Source organism: Anolis sagrei, chromosome 11 (assembly GCF_037176765.1).
Source record: "Anolis sagrei isolate rAnoSag1 chromosome 11, rAnoSag1.mat, whole genome shotgun sequence".
Taxonomy (NCBI): Eukaryota; Metazoa; Chordata; class Lepidosauria; order Squamata; family Dactyloidae; genus Anolis; species Anolis sagrei.
The window spans coordinates 10081841-10101821 of NC_090031.1; the positions used below are offsets into that span (position 1 = coordinate 10081841).

Here is a 19981-nt window from a genome sequence, read left to right on the forward strand (position 1 = left end):
ACACACACACATACACACACACGCTCCCCTGAGGCAGGCCGTTCTTCTGTTTCCGCCATCTGCTTCTCTGGCCCTGGAACTCAACAAAAAAGCTCCTGTTTGGTAGCAGGTTTCCTGTGAGGCGGGTGAGGTGGTCATCCTTTGTGATATTATGCATTTTACTCAGGAGGAGGTGGTGGCTTACAACAATATAATAATAATAGTAATAATAATAACTTTATTTTAACTATATATATATTTGCAGGAAGGACATCCTGCAGGACAGTTTGCTATTGATTTACCAATCAGGTTGATTGATTTTCGATTTTGCAAAATCAAGAGGAAAGGTGCATCTACACCAGTGTTTCCCAACCTTCCTAACGCCGCAACCCCTTACTACTGCTGTGGGGACCCCCAACCATAACATTATTTTCGTTGCTATTTCACACCTTTAATTTTGCTCCTGTTATGAATCATCATGTAAATATCCGATATGCAGGATGTATTTTCATTCACTGGACCAAATTTGGCACAAAGTCCCGATACGCCCAAATTTGAATACTGGTGGGGTTTGGGGAGGATTGATTCTGTCATTTGGGAGTTGTAGTTGCTGGGATTTATAGTTCACCTACAATCAAAGAGCATTCTGAACCCCACTACCACCACCAACAACAATATTTATTTATTTATCATGTCAGGAGCGAACCAAACAGCTGTATTGCATTAAAAACAAACAAACAAAACACAAAGTTTGCAAACTTGGTAGTTGATTAAATGTCCTTTGACCAGTATCTGGCCACTTGGAGTGCCTCTGGTGTTGCCGCAAGAAGGTCCTCCATTGTGCATGTGGCAGGGCTCAGGTTGCATTGCAGCAGGTGGTCAGTGGTTTGCTCCTCTCCTCACTCGCATGTCGTGGATTCCACTTTGTGGCCCCATATCTGAAGGTTGGCTCTGCATCTCGTGGGGCCAGAGCGCAGTTTGTTCAGTGCCTTCCAAGTCGCCCAGTCTTCTGTGTGCCCAGGGGGGAGTCTCTCATTTGGTATCAGCCATTGATTGAGGTTCTGGGTTTGAGCCTGCCACTTTTGAACTCTCGCTTGCTGAGGTGTTCCAGCGAGTGTCTCTGTAGATCTTAGAAAACTATTTCTTCATTTAAGTCATTGACATGCTGGCTGACACCCAAACAGGGGATGAGCTGGAGATGTCTCTGCCTTGGTCCTTTCACTATTGGCTGCTACTTCCCGGCGGATGTCAGGTGGTGCAATACCGGCTAAGCAGTGTAATTTCTCCAGTGGTGTAGGGCGCAGACACCCCGTGATAATGCGGCATGTCTCATTAAGAGCTACATCCACTGTTTCAGCGTGGTGAGATGTGTTCCACACTGGGCATGCATACTTAGCAGCAGAGTAGCATAGTGCAAGGGCAGATGTCTTCATTGTGTCTGGTTGTGATCCCCAGGTTGTGCCAGTCAGCTTTCATATGATGTTGTTTCTAGCACCCACTTTTTGCTTGATGTTCAGGCAGTGCTTCTTGTAGGTCAGAGCACGGTCCTGAGTGACTCCCAGGTATTTGGGTGCACTGCAATGCTCCAGTGGGATTCCTTCCCAGGTAATCTCAGAGCTCGGGATGCTTGTCTGTTCTTAAGGTGAAAGGCACATGTCTGTGTTTTAGATGGATTAGGGATCAGTTGGTTTTCCCTGTAATAGGCAGTAAGGGCACCTAGAGCTTCGGAGAGCTTCTTTTCAGCCATCTCAAAGCTCCCTGCTTGAGCAGTAATGGCACGATCATCAGCATAGATGAAGCTCTCTGTCCCTTCTGGCAGTGGCTGGTCATTTGTGTAGATGTTGAACATGGAAGGATCGAGCACGCTCCCCTGAGGCAGGCCGTTCTTCTGTTTCCACCATCTGCTTCTCTGGCCCTGGAACTCAACAAAAAAGCTCCTGTTTGGTAGCAAGTTTCCTGTGAGGCGAGTGAGGTGGTCATCCTTTGTGATACTGTACATTTTTCCCAGGAGGAGGCGGTGGTTTACTACAATATAATAATAATAGTAATAATAATAATAACAACAACTTTATTGTATTGTTGAAGGCTTTAATGGCCGGAATCACTGGGTTGTTGTAGGTTTTTTCTGGGCTATATGGCCATGTTCTAGAGGCATTTCTCCTGACGTTTTGCCTGCATCTATGGCAAGCATCCTCAGAGGTTGAGGTCTGTTGAAACTAGGAAAAGGGGTTTATATATCTGTGGAATGACCAGGGTGTGACAAAGGACTCTTGTCTGCTGGAGCTAGGTGTGAATGTTTCAACTGACCACCTTGATTAGCATCTGAACATGAGGAAGAACTTCCTGACTGTGAGAGCCGTTCAGCAGTGGAACTCTCTGCCCCGGAGTGTGGTGGAGGCTCCTTCTTTGGAAGCTTTTAAACAGGGGCTGGATGGCCATCTGTCAGGGGTGATTTGAATGCAATATTCCTGTTTCTTGGCAGGGGGTTAGACTGGATGGCCCATGCGGTGTCTTCTACCTCTTTGATTCTATGATTGCCTGGCAGTGCCTGGAGCAATCTTTTGTTGAGAGGTGATTAGATGTCCTTGTTTGTTTCCTCTCTGTTGTTGTGCTGTTGTAATTTTAGAGTTTTTTAATACTGGTAGCCAGATTTTGTTCATAATAATAACAATAATAATAATAATAATAATAATAACAACTTTATTTTTAGACCCTGCCTCCATCTCCTCGAGCGGGAGCCAAGCCAAATCACATAGCAGATCAAAGTGCATCAACAGCAATTTAAAATATAATAATAATAATAATAATAATAATAATAATAGTAATAATAATAATATAACAACTTAATTTTTATACCCTGCCTCCATCTCCCCGAAGGGACGTGGAGCCTTAGAAACGGCCAAAGTGATGCCAAACTGCATTAATTCTACACTGTAAACGTAGCAATGTGAAAATACCACAAGAGGAGAGATTGCACCCATTGAAACTGAACGTTATTTTGCTCTGTTTTCCATTTTCTGTTACAGAAATTATGGCTGACGTGATAAAGAAGGTAAAGAAGAAGGGAGAATGGAAGGTGAGTGGCTTGAGCAAAATGGAAGGCGGGTTGGTCCACACTTAACACATGTCTGGATTCACTCCATAGTAATCAGGGGGGTGTATCTGTCTATACTGTATAACTAACGCAGTTTGACACCACTTCTCTCTCCCAGGTGTTGGTGGTGGATCAGCTCAGCATGCGCATGCTCTCTTCCTGCTGCAAAATGACCGACATCATGACCGAGGGGATCACAAGTGAGTGCAAAGTGTGAAAAAGAAAGAAAAGCTGAAACCCAGCCTTTCTCCATTTACTCTTTTACTCAGGAATGTAAGCCACACCGAGATAGCATTCGCTATCTCATAGTTCAAATTCCAATTCCACAATTGTCAGTCCTATTTGTCTGGTTGTCCTTGTCTAGTTGTCAGATTGCCCAAAGGCCTGGTCCCACAACCACATCTTTACCTTAGTCCTGAAGGAGAGGAGGGATGTTGATGCCCTAATTTCCCCCAGGAGTGAGTTCCACAGGTGGGGGGCCACCACTGAGAAGGCCCTGCTCCTTGTCCCCACCAGCCTCACTTGTGATAGTGGTGTGGTCGAGAGCAGCCCCCCTCCCAGATGATCTCAAATCATCTGGGTGGGATGTAGAGAGAGATACGTTCGGACAGATACACTGGACCGGAACCGTACAGGGTTTTGTAGGTCAAAACCAGCACCTTGAATTGTGCTTGGAACTGAACCGGCAGCCAGTGGAGCTGACACAGCAGGGGGGTGGTGTGCTCCCTGTATGTCGCTCCGGTGAGCAATCTGGCTGCTGCTCGCTGGACCAGTTGAAATTGCTGAACAGTCTTCAAGGGCAACCCCACGTAGAGTGTGTTGCAGTAGTCTTTTCGGGACGTATAGACTGAATAGACCACTGTTCAGACCACTGTGGCCAGATTAGACTTCCCAAGGTACGGGCGCAACACAAACATACAATTAACAAAGCAATATACACAAACATACAATTAACAAAGCAATATAAGCATAAAAAATCACAATAGCATATATATATTTAAAATAATCCTGTTCAAGATTAGTACACAGCAATTTTTGGCTTTTGTTGTTGATGATGCTATTATAGCTGTTTGTGGAGAGAAAAAGCAGGACACAAATAAACATAACAGCAACATTATTATTATTATTATTATTATTATTATTATTATTATTAGAAACACAACAAGATGTGTGTCCACAGCAGACAAGGTCACTCTGCTGGCTGTTGTATTGGATCACACGTCGGACACTTCTCAAGTAGCCTTTTGCAGCTGGCAGCTGGTAATTTTGTCAGTGCTGATTGTTTTTAAGTGCAGGCCAAGGTCTTTAGGCACTGCACCCAGTATGCCGATCACCACTGGGACCATCTTGACTGACTTGTGCCAGAGTTGTTGTTGTTGTTGTTGTTGTTATTATTATTATTATTATTATTTTACAGTTTGGCTTGTGCCAGAGTCTTTATTATTATTAAAATTATTATTATTATTATTATTATTATTATTATTATTATTTTACAGTTTGGTGTTATGGCTAAGACCTTAGATCAGTTACTTGACTACATAATATTTCTTGGCCCATCTTGCCAATTTTATTATCCTGCTCATTACCTGTAGAGGTAAAGGTTTTCCCCTGACATTAAGTCCAGTCGTGTCCAACTCTGGGGGTTGGTGCTCATCTCCATTTCTCAGCTGAAGAGCCTGCATTTTCCATAGACACCTCCAAGGTCATGCGGCCTGCATGACTGCATGGAGCGCCGTTACCTTCCCACCAGAGCAGTACCTATTGATCTACTCACATTTGCATGTATACAAGCTGCTAAGTTGTCAGAAGCTGGGCCTAACAGCAGGAGCTCACCTTGCTCCCTGGTCAGCAAGTTCAGCAGGTTTAAACCACTGCGCCAGTGGGGGCATCAGGTAGTAATGTAGTGCAATAAATGGATACGGAATATGTGCAATGAGTGGAATGGCTCTGGACTACATGAGGTTGACTTTGGATTGTATGGTTTTAACATTAATTGGTTTCATGTTTTCGAACTGCTAGGTTGGCAGAAGCTGGGGCTGACAGTGGTAGCTCACCTTGCTCCCTGGATTTGAACCGCCAACCTTTCGGTCAGCAAGTTCAGCAGCTCAGTGGTTTAACCCGCTGCGACATCAGAGGCTCCAGAAGACAACCTGCATTATTATTTATTATTTATTTAAAGCATTTATGTTCTGCTCTTCTCACCTCAATAGGGAGTCAGGGCGGAGCACAACATATATATGGCCAACATTCAATGCCGGAACGTAAAATAAACTATAAATATTCATAGATAAACACTAAAATCAGTCACGTCCACTTTGAAATCAGTTGTTTAAAACCATCTCAGATCAGCCAAACCGAATCCGGACACCAGGGTAAAGTTTCCAATTGTTGCCTTATTGCACTGTTCCAAAGGCTTGGTCCCACAGCCAAGTTTTTCCCATTTTTCCAAAGGACGGGAGGGAGGGGGCTGATCTCATCTCACCCGGGAGGGAGTTCCATAGCCGAGGGGCCATCACTGAGAAGGCCCTGTCTCTCGTCCCCCCAATTGTGCCTGTGATGGTGGTGGGACTGAGAGCAGGGCCTCCCCAGAAGATCTTAATCTCCGTGGTGGTTCATAAAGGGAGATACATTCGGACAGGTAAACTTGGCTGGGGCTGTTTAGGGCTTTGCAAGCCAAAGCCAGCACTTTGAATTGTGCTCGGTAGCAAACTGGCAACGAGTGGAGCTGACGCAACATGGGAGTTGTGTGCTCACTGTTATTAACCTGGCTGCCTCTCTTTGGACTATTTGAACCTTCCGAACAGTCTTCAAAGGCAACCCCACATAGAGTGCATTGCAGTAGTCTATCCTAGATGTGCTATATTTTACTTCTGCTGTAACTTGCAGAGGTTTTGACACAAAAAACGAGAAAAGTAGGATTTCCAAAATGTAATGGTATGTGTTTGTTTGTCTCTGCTGCATTTGTATGCACAATGGTTCCTTCAAAATGTCCTCTTTCTTCCTCATCTAGTTGTGGAAGACATCAACAAGCGCCGAGAGCCGCTGCCTAGCCTGGAGGCTGTTTATCTGATCACTCCTTCCGAGAAGGTGAGTTACTTCCAGGAACTGAGATTCGGGGATGAATGGAAGGGGATGAATGGAAGGATCAACTCTCCAAATGAGGACAGTTTCCCCAACCCATGTAGCACACTGAACCACGAAATATTCAAAATCCTTTTTGGCAAACGTGTAATCTCACATTTTTTGTGTTGTTTACATGTTACATGGTGTTGCCAGAGAAATTAGAAACAATGAATTAGGAGACTTTAGATCAGTGGTTTCGAATCTTTGGTCCTCCAAGAGTTTTTGGATTCCATCTCCCAGAATTCCTGGTCAATAGTCAAGCTGGCCAAGACTGCTGGGAGTTGGAGTCCCAAACACTTGAAGGACCAAAGGTTGGATACAGGGATGTGTTATTGCTCCAACTTTATTCTCCATCTTCATCGCTGTTGATGGGAAGCTTCTCACCGGAGTGGAAATCATATATGGGACAGATGGCAAGGTATTTAAACTCAGCAGACTGAAAGCGAAAACCAAGGTTACAACATCTGTTATAGAACTCCAGTATGCTGATGACAACGTTTTCTGTGCGCACTCAGAAGAAGACCTACAAGCCACTCTAAACACCTTCACAGAAGCATACGAGAAGCATGGCCTGTCATTGAACATTGAGAAAACCAAAGTGCTCTTTCAGTGATCACCAGGCAATCCCTCTCCAATGCCAGAAATACAACTCAATGGTGTAACATTAGAAAATGTTGACCATTTCCTCTACCTCTCCACAAAAGTCAACATTGGCACTGAAATTCAACACCGCCTGAGCTCTGCGAGTGCAGCATTTTTCTGAATGAAGCAGAGAGTGTTTGAGGACCGGGACATTTGTAGGGATACCAAGGTGCTTGTTTATAAAGCGATTGTCCTCCCAACCCTGCTTTACGCCTGCGAGACGTGGACAGTCTACAGACACCACATGCAACTCCTGGAATGATTCCATCAGCGCTACCTCTGGAAAATCCTGCAAATCTCTTGGGAAGACAAGTGGACAAATGTCAGCATGCTGGAAGAAGCAAAGACCACCAGCATTGAAGCAATGGTCCTCCTCAATCAACTCCACTGGACCGGCCACGTTGTCCGGATGCCCGATTACCGTCTCCCAAAGCAGTTGTTCTACTCTGAACTCAAGAACGGAAAACAGAACTTTGGTGGGCAGGAAAAGAGATTGAAAGATGGCCTCAAAGCCAACCTTAAAAACTCTGGCATAGACATTAAGAACTGGGAAGCCCTGGCCCTTGAGCGCTCCAGCTGGAGGTCAGCTGTGACCAGCAGTGCTGCAGAATTTGAGGAGGCACGAGTGGAGGGTGAAAGAGAGAAACGTGCCAGGAGGAAGCCAACCCCGACCGGGACCGCCTTCCACCTGGAAACCAATGCCTTCACTGTGGGAGAAGATGCGGGTCAAGAATAGGGCTCCACAGCCACCTACAAACCCACAAAAATAGTCATCGAGGAAGACCATCTTACTCGTCCAACGAGGGATCGCCTAAGTAAGTAAGTAAGAGTTGGAAGAGACTCCAGGCTAAATTAACTGATTTATGAGGCCATAAAGAAGACTCCAGCAAAGCATTCCCAGCGGGGAAGCATGCGGGGAATGCGGAAGTGCTTCATCAGCATCTCAGATGGCAGTGCTGTAGAATTTGAAGAGAGAAACGTGCCAAGAGGAAGGCATGTCAAGCCAACCCCAACTGGGACCGCCTTCCACCTGGAAACTGATGCCCTCACTGCGGGAGAAGATGCAAATCAAGAATAGGGCTCCACAGTCACCTGCGGACCCACCACCAGGACATTACACTTGGAGGACCATCATCTTCGGACAACGAGAGATCACCTAAGTAAGTAAGTACCATTGGTTCCGATGGCTTTAGGAGGCACTTCAGAGCACAAAATGTTTTGACATTCATAGAACGGTGACTTCAGGGCTGGCCAAATGTTTTGACTTTGGTTTCCATAAGATGCCACTCCATGGTCAACGGTACGTAGTGAAGGAAGTCCAGGACCATGTTGGCTGATGATTCCCGTGCCATTGAAGTCATGAATCTATCCCAAGGTTTTTCAACACAATGTTTAAAGGAGCTCTCCATGGTGCCGTTGGGGTTTAAGGCAATGGAGAGAGGTCCTTTTGCGCCCAGTTGATACTTGGAGTGGATTTCCAAATGTTGCCACATTTGATCCCAACTCTTGATAATACATAAACCTGAGTTGTACTGCCGTTACCAACCTCCTTGTCCTTTTTTCTTGATTCTCGTAGTCTGTGGAGTCTCTTATGGCCGACTTCAAGGAGCCCCCCAATGCCAAGTACAGAGCTGCCCACGTATTCTTCACTGACTGTAAGTTTTCTGGGGATTGGGCCCTGCTTTCGTTTTTTATTTCCAGTGCCGAATCGTTGGGGTTGTGTGCGTGTGAGACAGAAAGATGGGTTTCCGAGAGTTGTCCTAACAACACATGAAGGACCAAAGTTTGAGAACTACCAGAGTAGGTCACCTCCGTGATCCGTCCACCTGTCTTACTCTCATACATCAGATCCTTTTAGTTTTCTGTGTGGGTATATGTAAGAGACATTGTATGTTCCTTATGACCCAGACTCTAGTTCTCTGAGACTCTGACCATTCACCAATATTGAAAAGTTGAAGTCCAAAACACATGGAATCATAGAATCGTAGAGTTGGAAGAGACCTCATGGGCCATCCAGTCCAACCCCCTGCCAAGAAGCAGGAATATTGCATTCAAACCACCCCCGACAGATGGCCATCCAGCCTGTTTCAAAGCCTCCAAAGAAGGAGCCTCCACCACACTCCGGGGCAGAGAGTTCCACTGCTGAACAGCTCTCTCTCACTGTCAGGAAGATCTTCCTCATGTTCAGATAGAATCTCTTTTCTTGTAGTTTGAAGCCAATGTTTCGCGTCCTAGTCTCCAGGGCAGTGGAAAACAAGCTTGCTCCCTCCTCCCTATGACTTCCTCTCACATACTTATACATGGCTATCATGTCTCCTCTCAGCCTTCTCTTCTGATAAAATATAAATCCCTATGTTGTATTATTATTATTACTATTATAAACCCCTGTGCCGGCAGGACTGAAGACCGATAGGCCGCAGGTTCAAATCCGGGGAGAGGCGGATGAGCTCCCTCTATCAGCTCCAGCTCCTCATGCGGGGACATGAGAGAAGCCTCCCACAAGGATGATAAAACATCAAATCATCCGGGTGTCCCCTGGGCAATGTCCTTGCAAACGGCCAATTCTCTCACACCAGGAGCGACTTGCAGTTTCTCAGGTCGCTCCTGACACGACAAAATAAATAAATAAATATATTAACTGATTTTTTAAAATACCAATGATATTTAATCCTGTTTTAATGTTTGTATATTTTTGTATATTTTAAGTTGTGTTGAAATGCTTCTTCAGGCTAAACATGTCCAGCTCCTTAAGCCGCTCCTCATAGGGCTTTTTCTCCAGACCCTTGATCATTTTAGTCGCCCTCCTCTGGACACATTCCAGCTTGTCAATATCTCCCTTCAATTGTGGTGCCCAGAATTGGACACAATATTCCAGGTGTGGTCTAACCAAGGCAGAATAGTGCATGGGGAGCATGACTTCCCTGGATCTAGACACTAGGCTCCTCTTGATGCAGGCCAAAATCCCATTGGCTTTTTTTGCCGCCACATCACATTGTTGGCCCATGTTTAACTTGTCCACAAGGACTCCAAGATCTTTTTCACATGTACTGCTCTCGAGAGGGTTGGATGGGATGGCTAGATCATGGGTAGCATGACTTCCCTGGATCTAGATGCTAGAGTCCTATTGATGCAGGCCAAAATCCCATTGGATTTTTTTGCTACTGCATCATATTGTTGGATCATGTTTAATTTATTGTCCACAAGGACTCCGAGATCTTGTTCACATGTACTGCTCTCGAGCCACGCATCCTCCATTCTGTATCTTTGTATTTAATTTTTTCTGCCTAAGTGGAGTTCACTGTTGAACTTCATTTTGTTAGTTTTGGCCCATCTTGGTGTTTGTACATCAATTGTTGCATTCTCCTATCTCCTTCTCTCTCACGCTAGCCTGTCCTGATTCCTTGTTCAATGAGCTGGTTAAGTCTCGTGCGGCAAAAGTCATCAAGACCCTGACCGAAATCAACATTGCTTTTCTGCCCTATGAGTCGCAGGTAAGTCCAAAAAGAGCATGGTGGCCTTTTCTGTTTGGGTGTCATGGCTCCTTTGATTGTTTATTTACTTATTGTATCAGAAGCAAATGGAGAATACCGCTATATTGTGCAAAAAACCACAAACAAAGTTAAAAACATGCCATTATGCTAACTTTTTGTTTACCAGAAGCTGGCCACTTGCTGTAAGAAGGTTCTCCATTGTACACGTGGCAGGGCTCAGGCTGCATTGTAGTAAGTGGTCTGTGGTTTGCTGTTCTCCTCACTCGCATGTCATGGGCTCCACTTTGTAGCCCCATTTCTTAAGATGCCAGAGTGCAGTCTATTCAGTGCTTTCCAAGTCGCCCAGTCCTCTATGTGCCCAGGAGGAAGTTTCTCTTCTGGTCTCAGCCACTGATTGAGATTCCAGGTTTGAGCCTGCCGCTTTTGGACTCTTGCTTGCTGAGGTGTTCCTGCGAGTATCTCTGTAGATCTTAGGAAACTGTTTCTTGATTTAAGGCGTTGGCTCACTGGCTAATATCCGAACAGAGGATAGACTGGAGATGTAAATACCTTGGTCCTTTCATTATTAGCTGCTACTTCTCAGCGGATGTCAGATGGTGCAATACTGGCTAAGGAGTATGTCATTCTGTGTTTTTGTGTCAGCATAATAATAATAATAATAATAATAATAATAATAATAATAATAATAAAATACATCACACAGTCCTAGATGCTTGTGATTTTGTGATATGAAATCCAGCATATAGATCTCGTTTTCTGTGACATATGACATACTGTGTTTTTGTTCCAGTATAATAATAATAATAATAATAATAATAATAATAATACATCACACAGTCCTAGACGCTTGGGAAGTGTTCGACTTGTGATCTTGTGATACGAAATCCAGCATATAGATCTTGTTTGCTGTGACATACTGTGCTTTTGTGTCAATAATAATAATAATAATAATAATAATACATCACACAGTCCTAGACCCTTGGGAAGTGTTCGACTTGTGATTTTGTGATTCAAAATCCAGCAATAGAGATCTCGTTTGCTGTGACATACTGTGTTTTTGTCTCAGTAAAATAATAATAATAACAATAACAATAATAACAATAATAATAATACATCACACAATCCTAGACACTTGGGAAGCGTTCGACTTGTGATTTTGTGATATGAAATCCAGCATATAGATCTTGTTTGCTGTGACATACTGTGTTTTTGTGTCAGAATAATAATAATAATAAAATACATCACATAGTCCTAGACACTGGGGAAGTGTTCGACTTGTGATCTTGTGATACGAAATCCACCATATAGATCTTGTTTGCTGTGACATATTGTGTTTTTGTGTCAGTAAAATAATAATAATAATAATAATAATAATAATAATACATCACACAGTCCTAGACCCTTGGGAAGTGTTCGACTTGTGATTTTGTGATTCAAAATCCAGCAATATAGATCTCATTTGCTGTGACATACTGTGTTTTTGTCTCAGTAAAATAATAATAATAACAATAACAACAACAATAATAAAATACATCACACAGTCCTAGACGCTTGGGAAGTGTTCGACTTGTGATCTTGTGATACGAAATCCACCATATAGATCTCGTTTGCTGTGACATATTGTGTTTTCATGTCAGTAAAATAATAATAATAATAATAATAATAATAATAATAATAATAATAAAATACATCACACAATCCTAAACGCTTGGGAAGCGTTCGACTTGTGACTTTCTGATACAAAATCCAATATAAGATCTCATTTGCTGTGGCATACTGTGTTTTCGTGTCAGTAAAATAATAATAATAATAATAATAATAATAATAATAATAATAAATCACACAGTCCTAGATGCTTGGGAAGTGTTTGACTTGTGATCTTGTGATACGAAATCCAGCATATAGATCTTGTTTGCTGTGACATATTGTGTTTTTGTGTCAGTAAAATAATAATAATAATAATAATAATAATAATAATAAAATACACCACACAGTCCTAAATGCTTGTGATTTTGTGATAGGAAGTCCAGCATATAGATCTCGTTTGCTGTGACATACTGTGTTTTCGTGTCAGAATAATAATAATAATAATAATAATAATAAAATACATCACACAGTCCTAGATGCTTGTGATTTTGTGATACGAAATCCAGCATATAGATCTCGTTTGCTGTGACATACTGTGTTTTCATGTCAATAATAATAATAATAATAATAATAATAATATAATTGTACATCGGAAACGGCTTTGTTTCTCTGCACAGGAAAATGCAGTGAAGATTGCGTTATCTCCTAAACACCGTGTTTAATCCTCTAAGCCCTAACTGACGTCGTCGTCCTTTACGAGCTTCTGTATTTCTTGTTTGTGACTGTGTATTTTCTTGGAGAGCCTTAGTGGATGCAATCGAATGGTGGACAGATGGCTGTGGCGAAGGGTTGTGTGCTCCGTTTGCCGGCCCCAAGTTGCCTGCAGGAAAAAGGAGAGGATTATAAGGGTTATGTAACAGCTTGCAGTGGAGAGGCAACACGCTTAATATAACTATCGCTTTGTGGGAGAGGAAGTTGACTTTTTTCCCCGGCGAGATTTCCTGCCCTCTTGTGCTTATCTTCTTTCATGTGTTTCCTCTGTTGTGGGCTTTGCCCTCCTCCTCCTCTTCTTGCCCATCTCTCTGGTGTCCTCCACTGGAAGGTGGAGAAGAAAACCCTGTGGAAGGACCATCTGTTTAGAGAGCCATCCCTTCCTACTTTGGGGTGAGAGGTGGACAGGGAACAGATGGCCAGCCAGCGGTCAGAGATGTACATACAGAACAGCTTGGGGATTGGCTTTGTTTTTTGTTTTAAATAGATAACAAACATCCCTCGAATAAAAGCTGTTGTCCTTCCGGGAGTTGCTGGCCGAAAGAGAGATTCATTAACTCGATAATTGTGTCCAATTCTGGGCACCACAATTCAAGAGAGATATTGACAAGCTGGAATGTGTCCAGAGGAGGGCGACTAAAATGATCAAGGGTCTGGAGAACAAGCCCTATGAGGAGCGGCTTAGGGAACTGGGCATGTTTAGCCTGAAGAAGAGAAGGCTGAGAGGAGATATGATAGCCATGTATAAATATGTGAGAGGAAGCCACAGGGAGGAGGGAGCAAGCTTGTTTTCTGCTTCCTTGGAGACTAGGACGCGGAACAATGGCTTCAAACTACAAGAGAGGAGATTCCATCTGAATATTAGGAAGAACTTCCTGACTGTGAGAGCCGTTCAGCAGTGGAACTCTCTGCCCCGGAGTGTGGTGGAGGCTCCTTCTTTGGAAGCTTTTAAGCAGAGGCTGGATGGCCATTTGTCAGGGGTGATTTGAATGCAATATTCCTGCTTCTTGGCAGGGGGTTGGACTGGATGGCCCATGAGGTCTCTTCCAACTCTATGATTCTATGATTCTATGATTCTATGATAAAGCACCTTAGACCAGCGTTTATCAACCTTCTGAATGCCATGACTCCTAATAATAATAATAATAATAATAATAATAATAATAATTTATATAAATAAAATGTAATGTTAGTTTGTGGGATTTATTTATCGTGTCATCTGCAACCAGAACATTCTATTACATTTCTAACAGAACAAAACAAACAAACAGATAAGAAAAAAAAAAAACACAAATTTTGCAAACTTGGTAGCTGATTAAATGTCCTTTGACCAGTATCTGGCCACTTGGAGTGCTTCTAGTGTTGCCGCAATAAGGTCCTCCGTTGTGCATGTGGCAGGGCTCAGGGTGCATTGCAGCAGGTGGTCAGTGGTTTGCTCTTCTCCGCACTCGCATGTCGTGGATTCCACTTTGTAGCCCCATTTCTGAAGGTTGGCTCTGCATCTCGTGGTGCCAGAGCGCAGTCTGTTCAGCTCCTTCCAAGTCGCCCAGTCCTCTGTGTGCCCAGGGGGGAGTCTCTCATTTGGTATCAGCCATTGGTTGAGGTTCTGGGTTTGAGCCTGCCACTTTTGGACTCTCATTTGCTGAGGTGTTCCAGCTAGTGTTTCTGTAGATCTTATGAAACTATGTCTGGATTTAAGTTGTTGACGTGCTGGCTGATACCCAAACAGGGGATGAGCTGGAGATGTCTCTGCCTTGGTCCTTTCACTATTGGCTGCCACTTCCCGGCAGATATCAGGTGGTGCGATACTGGCTAGACAGTGTAATTTCTCCAGTGGTGTAGGACGCAGACACCCCGTGATAATGCGGCATGTCTCATTCAGAGCCACATCCACTGTTTTAGTGTGGTGTGATGTGTTCCACACTGTATATACATACTCAGCAGCGGAGTAGCACAGTGCAAGGGCAGATGTCTTCACTGTATCTGGTTGTGATCCCCAGGTTGTGCCAGTCAGCTTAGACCAGTACTTATCAACCTTCCTAATGCCATGACCCCTAATAATAATAATAATAAATATAATAATAAATATAAATAAAAATCTAATGCTCATTTGTGGGATTAACATAACGCAAAAACCACTGGATGAATTGCCGCCAAATTTGGCCACAGGACAGCTACTAACCCAAGGAGTGACCATCACTAAAAAAACATGATTTTGTCACAGCAGAAGGGACAAAAAAAGCAAAAAAAAACCCCCACAAAACATTACAATGCACACGCAAAACCACACATATATACACAAACACACATATACACACACATATGCATATACACACACAAAACAAATACACAGAAAGGAGGAAGGAAAGAAGGAGGGAGAGAAGAAGGGAAGGAGAGAAGGTAAGAAAGAAAAGGGTAGAGAAGGAGGGAGAGAAGAAGGGAAAGAAGGAGGGAAGAAGAGAAAGAAGGAAAAAAGAAGGGTAGAGAAGGAAGGAAGGAGAGAAGGAAGGAGAGAAAGAGGGAGAGAAAGGGAAGGAGAGAAGGAAGGAAAGAAAGGGTAGAGAAGAAAGGGAGAAGGAGGGAAAGAAAGAAAGAAAGAAGGAGAGAAAGAAGGAAAGAAAGAAGGGTAGAGAAGGAAGGAATGAGAGAAGGAAAGAAAGGTAGAGAAGGAAGGAAGGAGAGAAGGAGGGAGAGAAAGAGGGAAAGAAGGAGGGAAGGAGAGAAAGAAGGAAAGAAAGGGTAGAAAAGGAAGGAAGGAGAGAAGGAGGAAGAGAATGAAATAAAAAAGTGAAAGAAGGAAGGAAGGAGAGGAGGAACAAAAGAGAGAAAGAGGGAGGGAGGGAAGGAAGGAAGGAAGGAAGGAAGGAAGGAAGGAAGGAAGGAAAGAGACAAGGAATGATGGAACCAAAGAGCAAAGGAAGCGAGAAAAGAAACAGGTAGAGAAAGAAGGAAGAAGAAGGGAAAGAAAAAGAGGGAAGGAAGGAAAGAGGGAGGGAAGGAAGAAGAGAAAGAAAGAGAGAAGGAGAGAAAGAGGGAGGGAAGGTTGGCTACAGCAACGCGTGGTGAGTACAGCTAGTAGAAGACTTTATTTATACCTTGCCACCAAGTGTGGCCAAACTGCATTCGTTCCGCAATGTAGATGCACCCTGACTCAGCCGTATCGCCATGGCTTGTTGCAGGTTTACTCCCTGGACTCTGGCGACTCTTTCCAAAGCTTCTACAGTCCTCACAAGGCTCAGATGAAGAATCCCATCTTGGAGCGCCTGGCAGAGCAGATTGCAACCCTCTGTGCCACTTTGAAGGAATACCCAGCCGTTCGATACAGAGGGTGAGTTGGACATACTAAACACCGCTGGAAATGGGGATTTCACCATATAGATATGTGTGTATGTATGTATGTGTATACACACACTCACGCTATACCCACCATGCGTTGCTTTGGCCCAACCCTCTTTCTCTCCTTCTTTCCCCCCTTCCTTCACTCCTTCTTTCCTTCCTTCCTTCCCTTTTTTCTTTCCTTCCTTCTCTACCTCTTCCCTTCCTTCCCCTTTTTCTTTTTCTTTTCCTTTCTCTCCTTTCTTCCTTCTCTACCTCTTTCTTCCCTTCCTTCACTTTTGGCTTCCATACTTCTTTCTCTTTTTCCTTCTTTCCTTCTCTCCTTTCTTCCTTCTCTACCCCGTGATAATGTGGCATGTCTCATTAAGAGCCACATCCACTGTTTTAGAGTGGTAAGGTGTGTTCCACACTAGACATGCATACTCAGCAGCAGGGTAGAATAGCAGATGACTTCACTGTGTCTGGTTGTGATCCCCAGGTTGTGCCAGTCAGCTTTTGTATGATATTGTTTCTAGCACCCACTTTTTGCTTGATATTCAGGCAATGCTTCTTGTAGGTCAGAGAACAGTCCAGAGTGACTCCCAGGTATTTAGGTGTGCTGCAATTCTACAGTGGGATTCCTTCCCAGGTCATCCTCAGAGCTCGGGATGCTTGTCTGTTCTTAAAGTGAAAAGCACATGTCTGTGTTTTAGATGGGTTGGGGATCAGGTGGTTTTCCCTGTAATAGGCAGTAAGAGCACCTAGAGCTTTGGAGAGCTTCTGTTCAACCATCTCAAAGCTCCCTGCTTGAGCGGTGATGGCACGATCATCAGCATAGATGAAACTCTCCGTCCCTTCTGGCAGTGGCTGGTCATTTGTGTAGATGTTGAACATGGATGGAGCAAGCACGCTCCCCTGAAGCAGGCCGTTCTTCTGTTTCCGCCATCTGCTTCTCTGGCCCTGGAATTCAACAAAAAAGCTCCTGTTTTGTAGCAGGTTTCCTATGAGGCGGGTGAGGTGGTAGTCCTTTGTGATATTATACATTTTTCTCAGGAGGAGGCGGTGGTTCACAGTACCATAGGCTGCTGACAAGTCTATGAAGACAGCTCCTGTGATCTGCTGCCTTTCAAAGCCATCTTTTATGTGGAAATGTTGAACATAGATGGAGCAAGCATACTCCCCTGAGGCAGGTCGTTATTCTGTTTGGTGTCTGGTGATTGTGTGGAAAAGTGAATCATGGTAGTGAAAGAGCACATTCTAAGGATTATTTCTGCGTTTGATTTATTAAAATATTCCCATCCAAACCCAAGTAACGAAGGTGGAGGCATTACTTTTCATTCAACCCTCGTATTTTCCATCTCCTCTCTACAGGGATTACAAAGACAACGCCATGTTGGCCCAGCTGATCCAGGACAAACTGGACGCTTACAAAGCAGACGACCCCACAATGGGTGAGGTGAGTACAGTAGTTCCTCCAACGTAACAGAGAGAGGAGTCATGATTGGCTCCATCTATGTAGAGATGACCTGTGAGATGATCCTATACCGTCTGCCAGATGGCAATAATAATAATAATAATCCATAATGGAATGGGAATTACCGTATATACTTGAGTATAAGCCGACCGAATATAAGCCAAGGCACCCAATTTAACCACAAAAAACTGGGAAAACGTATTGATTCGAGTATAAGCCGAGGGTGGGAAAGGCAGCAGCTACGGGTACATTTCAAAATAAAAATAGATACCAATAAAATTACATTAATTGAGGCATCAGGAGGTGAAATGGTTTTGAATATTTACATAAAACTGTAATTTAAGATAAGACTGTCCAACTCTGATGAAACCATTATTCTAACCTTCTTCAATGTAAATGTGCATATGTATCCTTCCAATAATAATAGAGTGAAATAATAAATGTAATAATAATAGAGTAAAATAGTAAACATAATAATAATAGAGTAAAATCCTCAATGTAAGAATAATGGAGTAAAATCCTTAATGTAAGAATAATAGAGTAAAATGAATATAATAATAATAGAGTAAAATATTAAATGTAATAATAAATAGAGTAAAATAAATATTATAATAATAGAGTAAAATATTAAATGTAATAATAAATAGAGTCAAATAAATGTTATAATAATAGAGTAAAATATTAAATGTAATAATAGAGTCAAATAAATATTATAATAATAGAGTAAAATATTAAATGTAATAATAAATAGAGTCAAATGAATGTAATAATAATAATAATAAATAAAATATAAAATGTAATAATAATAAATAGAGTAATTTATTTATTTTATTTTATTTACTATATTTGTATACCGCCTTTCTCAGCCTATTAGCGACTCAAGGTGGTTTACAACAAGTCATTACAATATAATAGCCAAATACAGATTAAGCATTAAAACAATATAAAAACACAATAAAAACAAAAAAAGCAACAACATTATCATCAGCGTGTCCTAGTTAAAAATGTTGTCCAAATTCCATTGTCAGTGATTCCATATTATTACATTATTAAATGTAATAATAATAAAGAGTAAAATATTAAATGTAATAATAATAGAGTAAAATAAATATTATAATAATAGAGTAAAATATTAGATGTAATAATAAATAGATTAAAATGAATGTAATAATAATAAATAGAGTAAAATATTAAATGTAATAATAATAAATAGAGTAAAATATTAAATGCAATAATAATAATAGAGTAAAATAATAACTATAATAATAAATAGAATAAAATAATATAAATGTAATAATCATAATAATAAGAATAAAATAATAAATGTCATAATAATAATAATAATAATAATAATAATAACAAAATAATAAATAACCTTGACTCAAGTATAAGCTGAGTGGGGCTTTTGCAGCCTAAAAAAAGGGCTGAAAATCTCAGCTTATACTCAAGTAAATAGAATATACAGTTCTTCCATAGAGCGGAGAGGGCAGCCAATAATTCACTGTAGTAGTAACAACGTAATAATAGTCAATAGAGTAAAATATTAAATGCAATAATTATAGAGTAAAATAATATAAATGTAATAATAATAAATAGAATAAAATAATAAATGTAATAAAATAATAATATCAGAGTAAAATAATAAATAGCCTTGACTCAAGTATAAGCCGGGGGGGGGGGGGGGGGGGGGAGCTTTTGCAGCCTAAAAAACGGGCTGAAAAGCTCAGCTTATACTCAAGTAAATAGAGTATACAGTTCTTCCAAAGAGCAGAGAGGGCAGCCAATAATTCACTGTCGTAGTAACAACGTAATAATAGTCAATGGAGTAAAATATTAAATGTAATAATAATAGATTAAAATAATATAAATGTAATAATAATAGAGTAAAATAATATAAATGTAATAATAATAAATAGAATAAAATCATAAATGTAATAAAAATAATAATATCAGAGTAAAATAATAAATAACCTTGACTTGAGTATAAGCTGAGTGGGGCTTTTGCAGCCTAAAAAAAGGGCTGAAAAGCTTGGCTTATACTCAAGTAAATAGAGTATACAGTTCTTCTAAAGAGTGGAGAGGGCAACCAATAATTCACTGTAGTAGTAACAACATCTCCAGCAAAGGATCACCAGCAAAGGATCTCAACGTAATAATAGTCAATGGAGTAAAATATTAAATGTAATAATAATAATAATAATAATAAATAGAGTAAAATTATAAATGTAATGATAATAGAGTAAAATAATATAAAGTAATAATAATAATAATAATAATAATAATAAATAGGATAAAATAATAAATGTAATAAAAATAATAATATCAGAGTAAAATAACAAACACATAGCCAACACCTGTAGGGAAAAGGTCCGCAAGGCTAAAGCACAAAACGAGCTCAGGCTTGCCAGGGACATTAAAAACAATAAAAAGGGCTTCTATTCTTATGTCAGTAGAAAAAGGAAAAACAAGGAGGCAATAGGACCTCTTCGCGGAGAAGATGGGGCA

At 41.5% G+C, this 19981-nt stretch overlaps 1 protein-coding gene across 2 annotated transcripts in view; it reads left to right on the plus strand.

Annotated features, from left to right (window-relative positions):
- The window catches only part of LOC132763657 (syntaxin-binding protein 1), a 75342-nt gene that overhangs the window by 22537 nt on the left and 32824 nt on the right, over window positions 1-19981 (plus strand). For both annotated transcript variants that reach the window (XM_060757333.2, XM_060757334.2), the window contains exons 2-8: window positions 3006-3055; window positions 3192-3273; window positions 6084-6160; window positions 8415-8493; window positions 10226-10329; window positions 15867-16015; window positions 17374-17458. In XM_060757333.2, the coding sequence (XP_060613316.2) occupies window positions 3006-3055; window positions 3192-3273; window positions 6084-6160; window positions 8415-8493; window positions 10226-10329; window positions 15867-16015; window positions 17374-17458 (626 nt within the window). The remainder of the gene's footprint in view (window positions 1-3005; window positions 3056-3191; window positions 3274-6083; window positions 6161-8414; window positions 8494-10225; window positions 10330-15866; window positions 16016-17373; window positions 17459-19981) is intronic.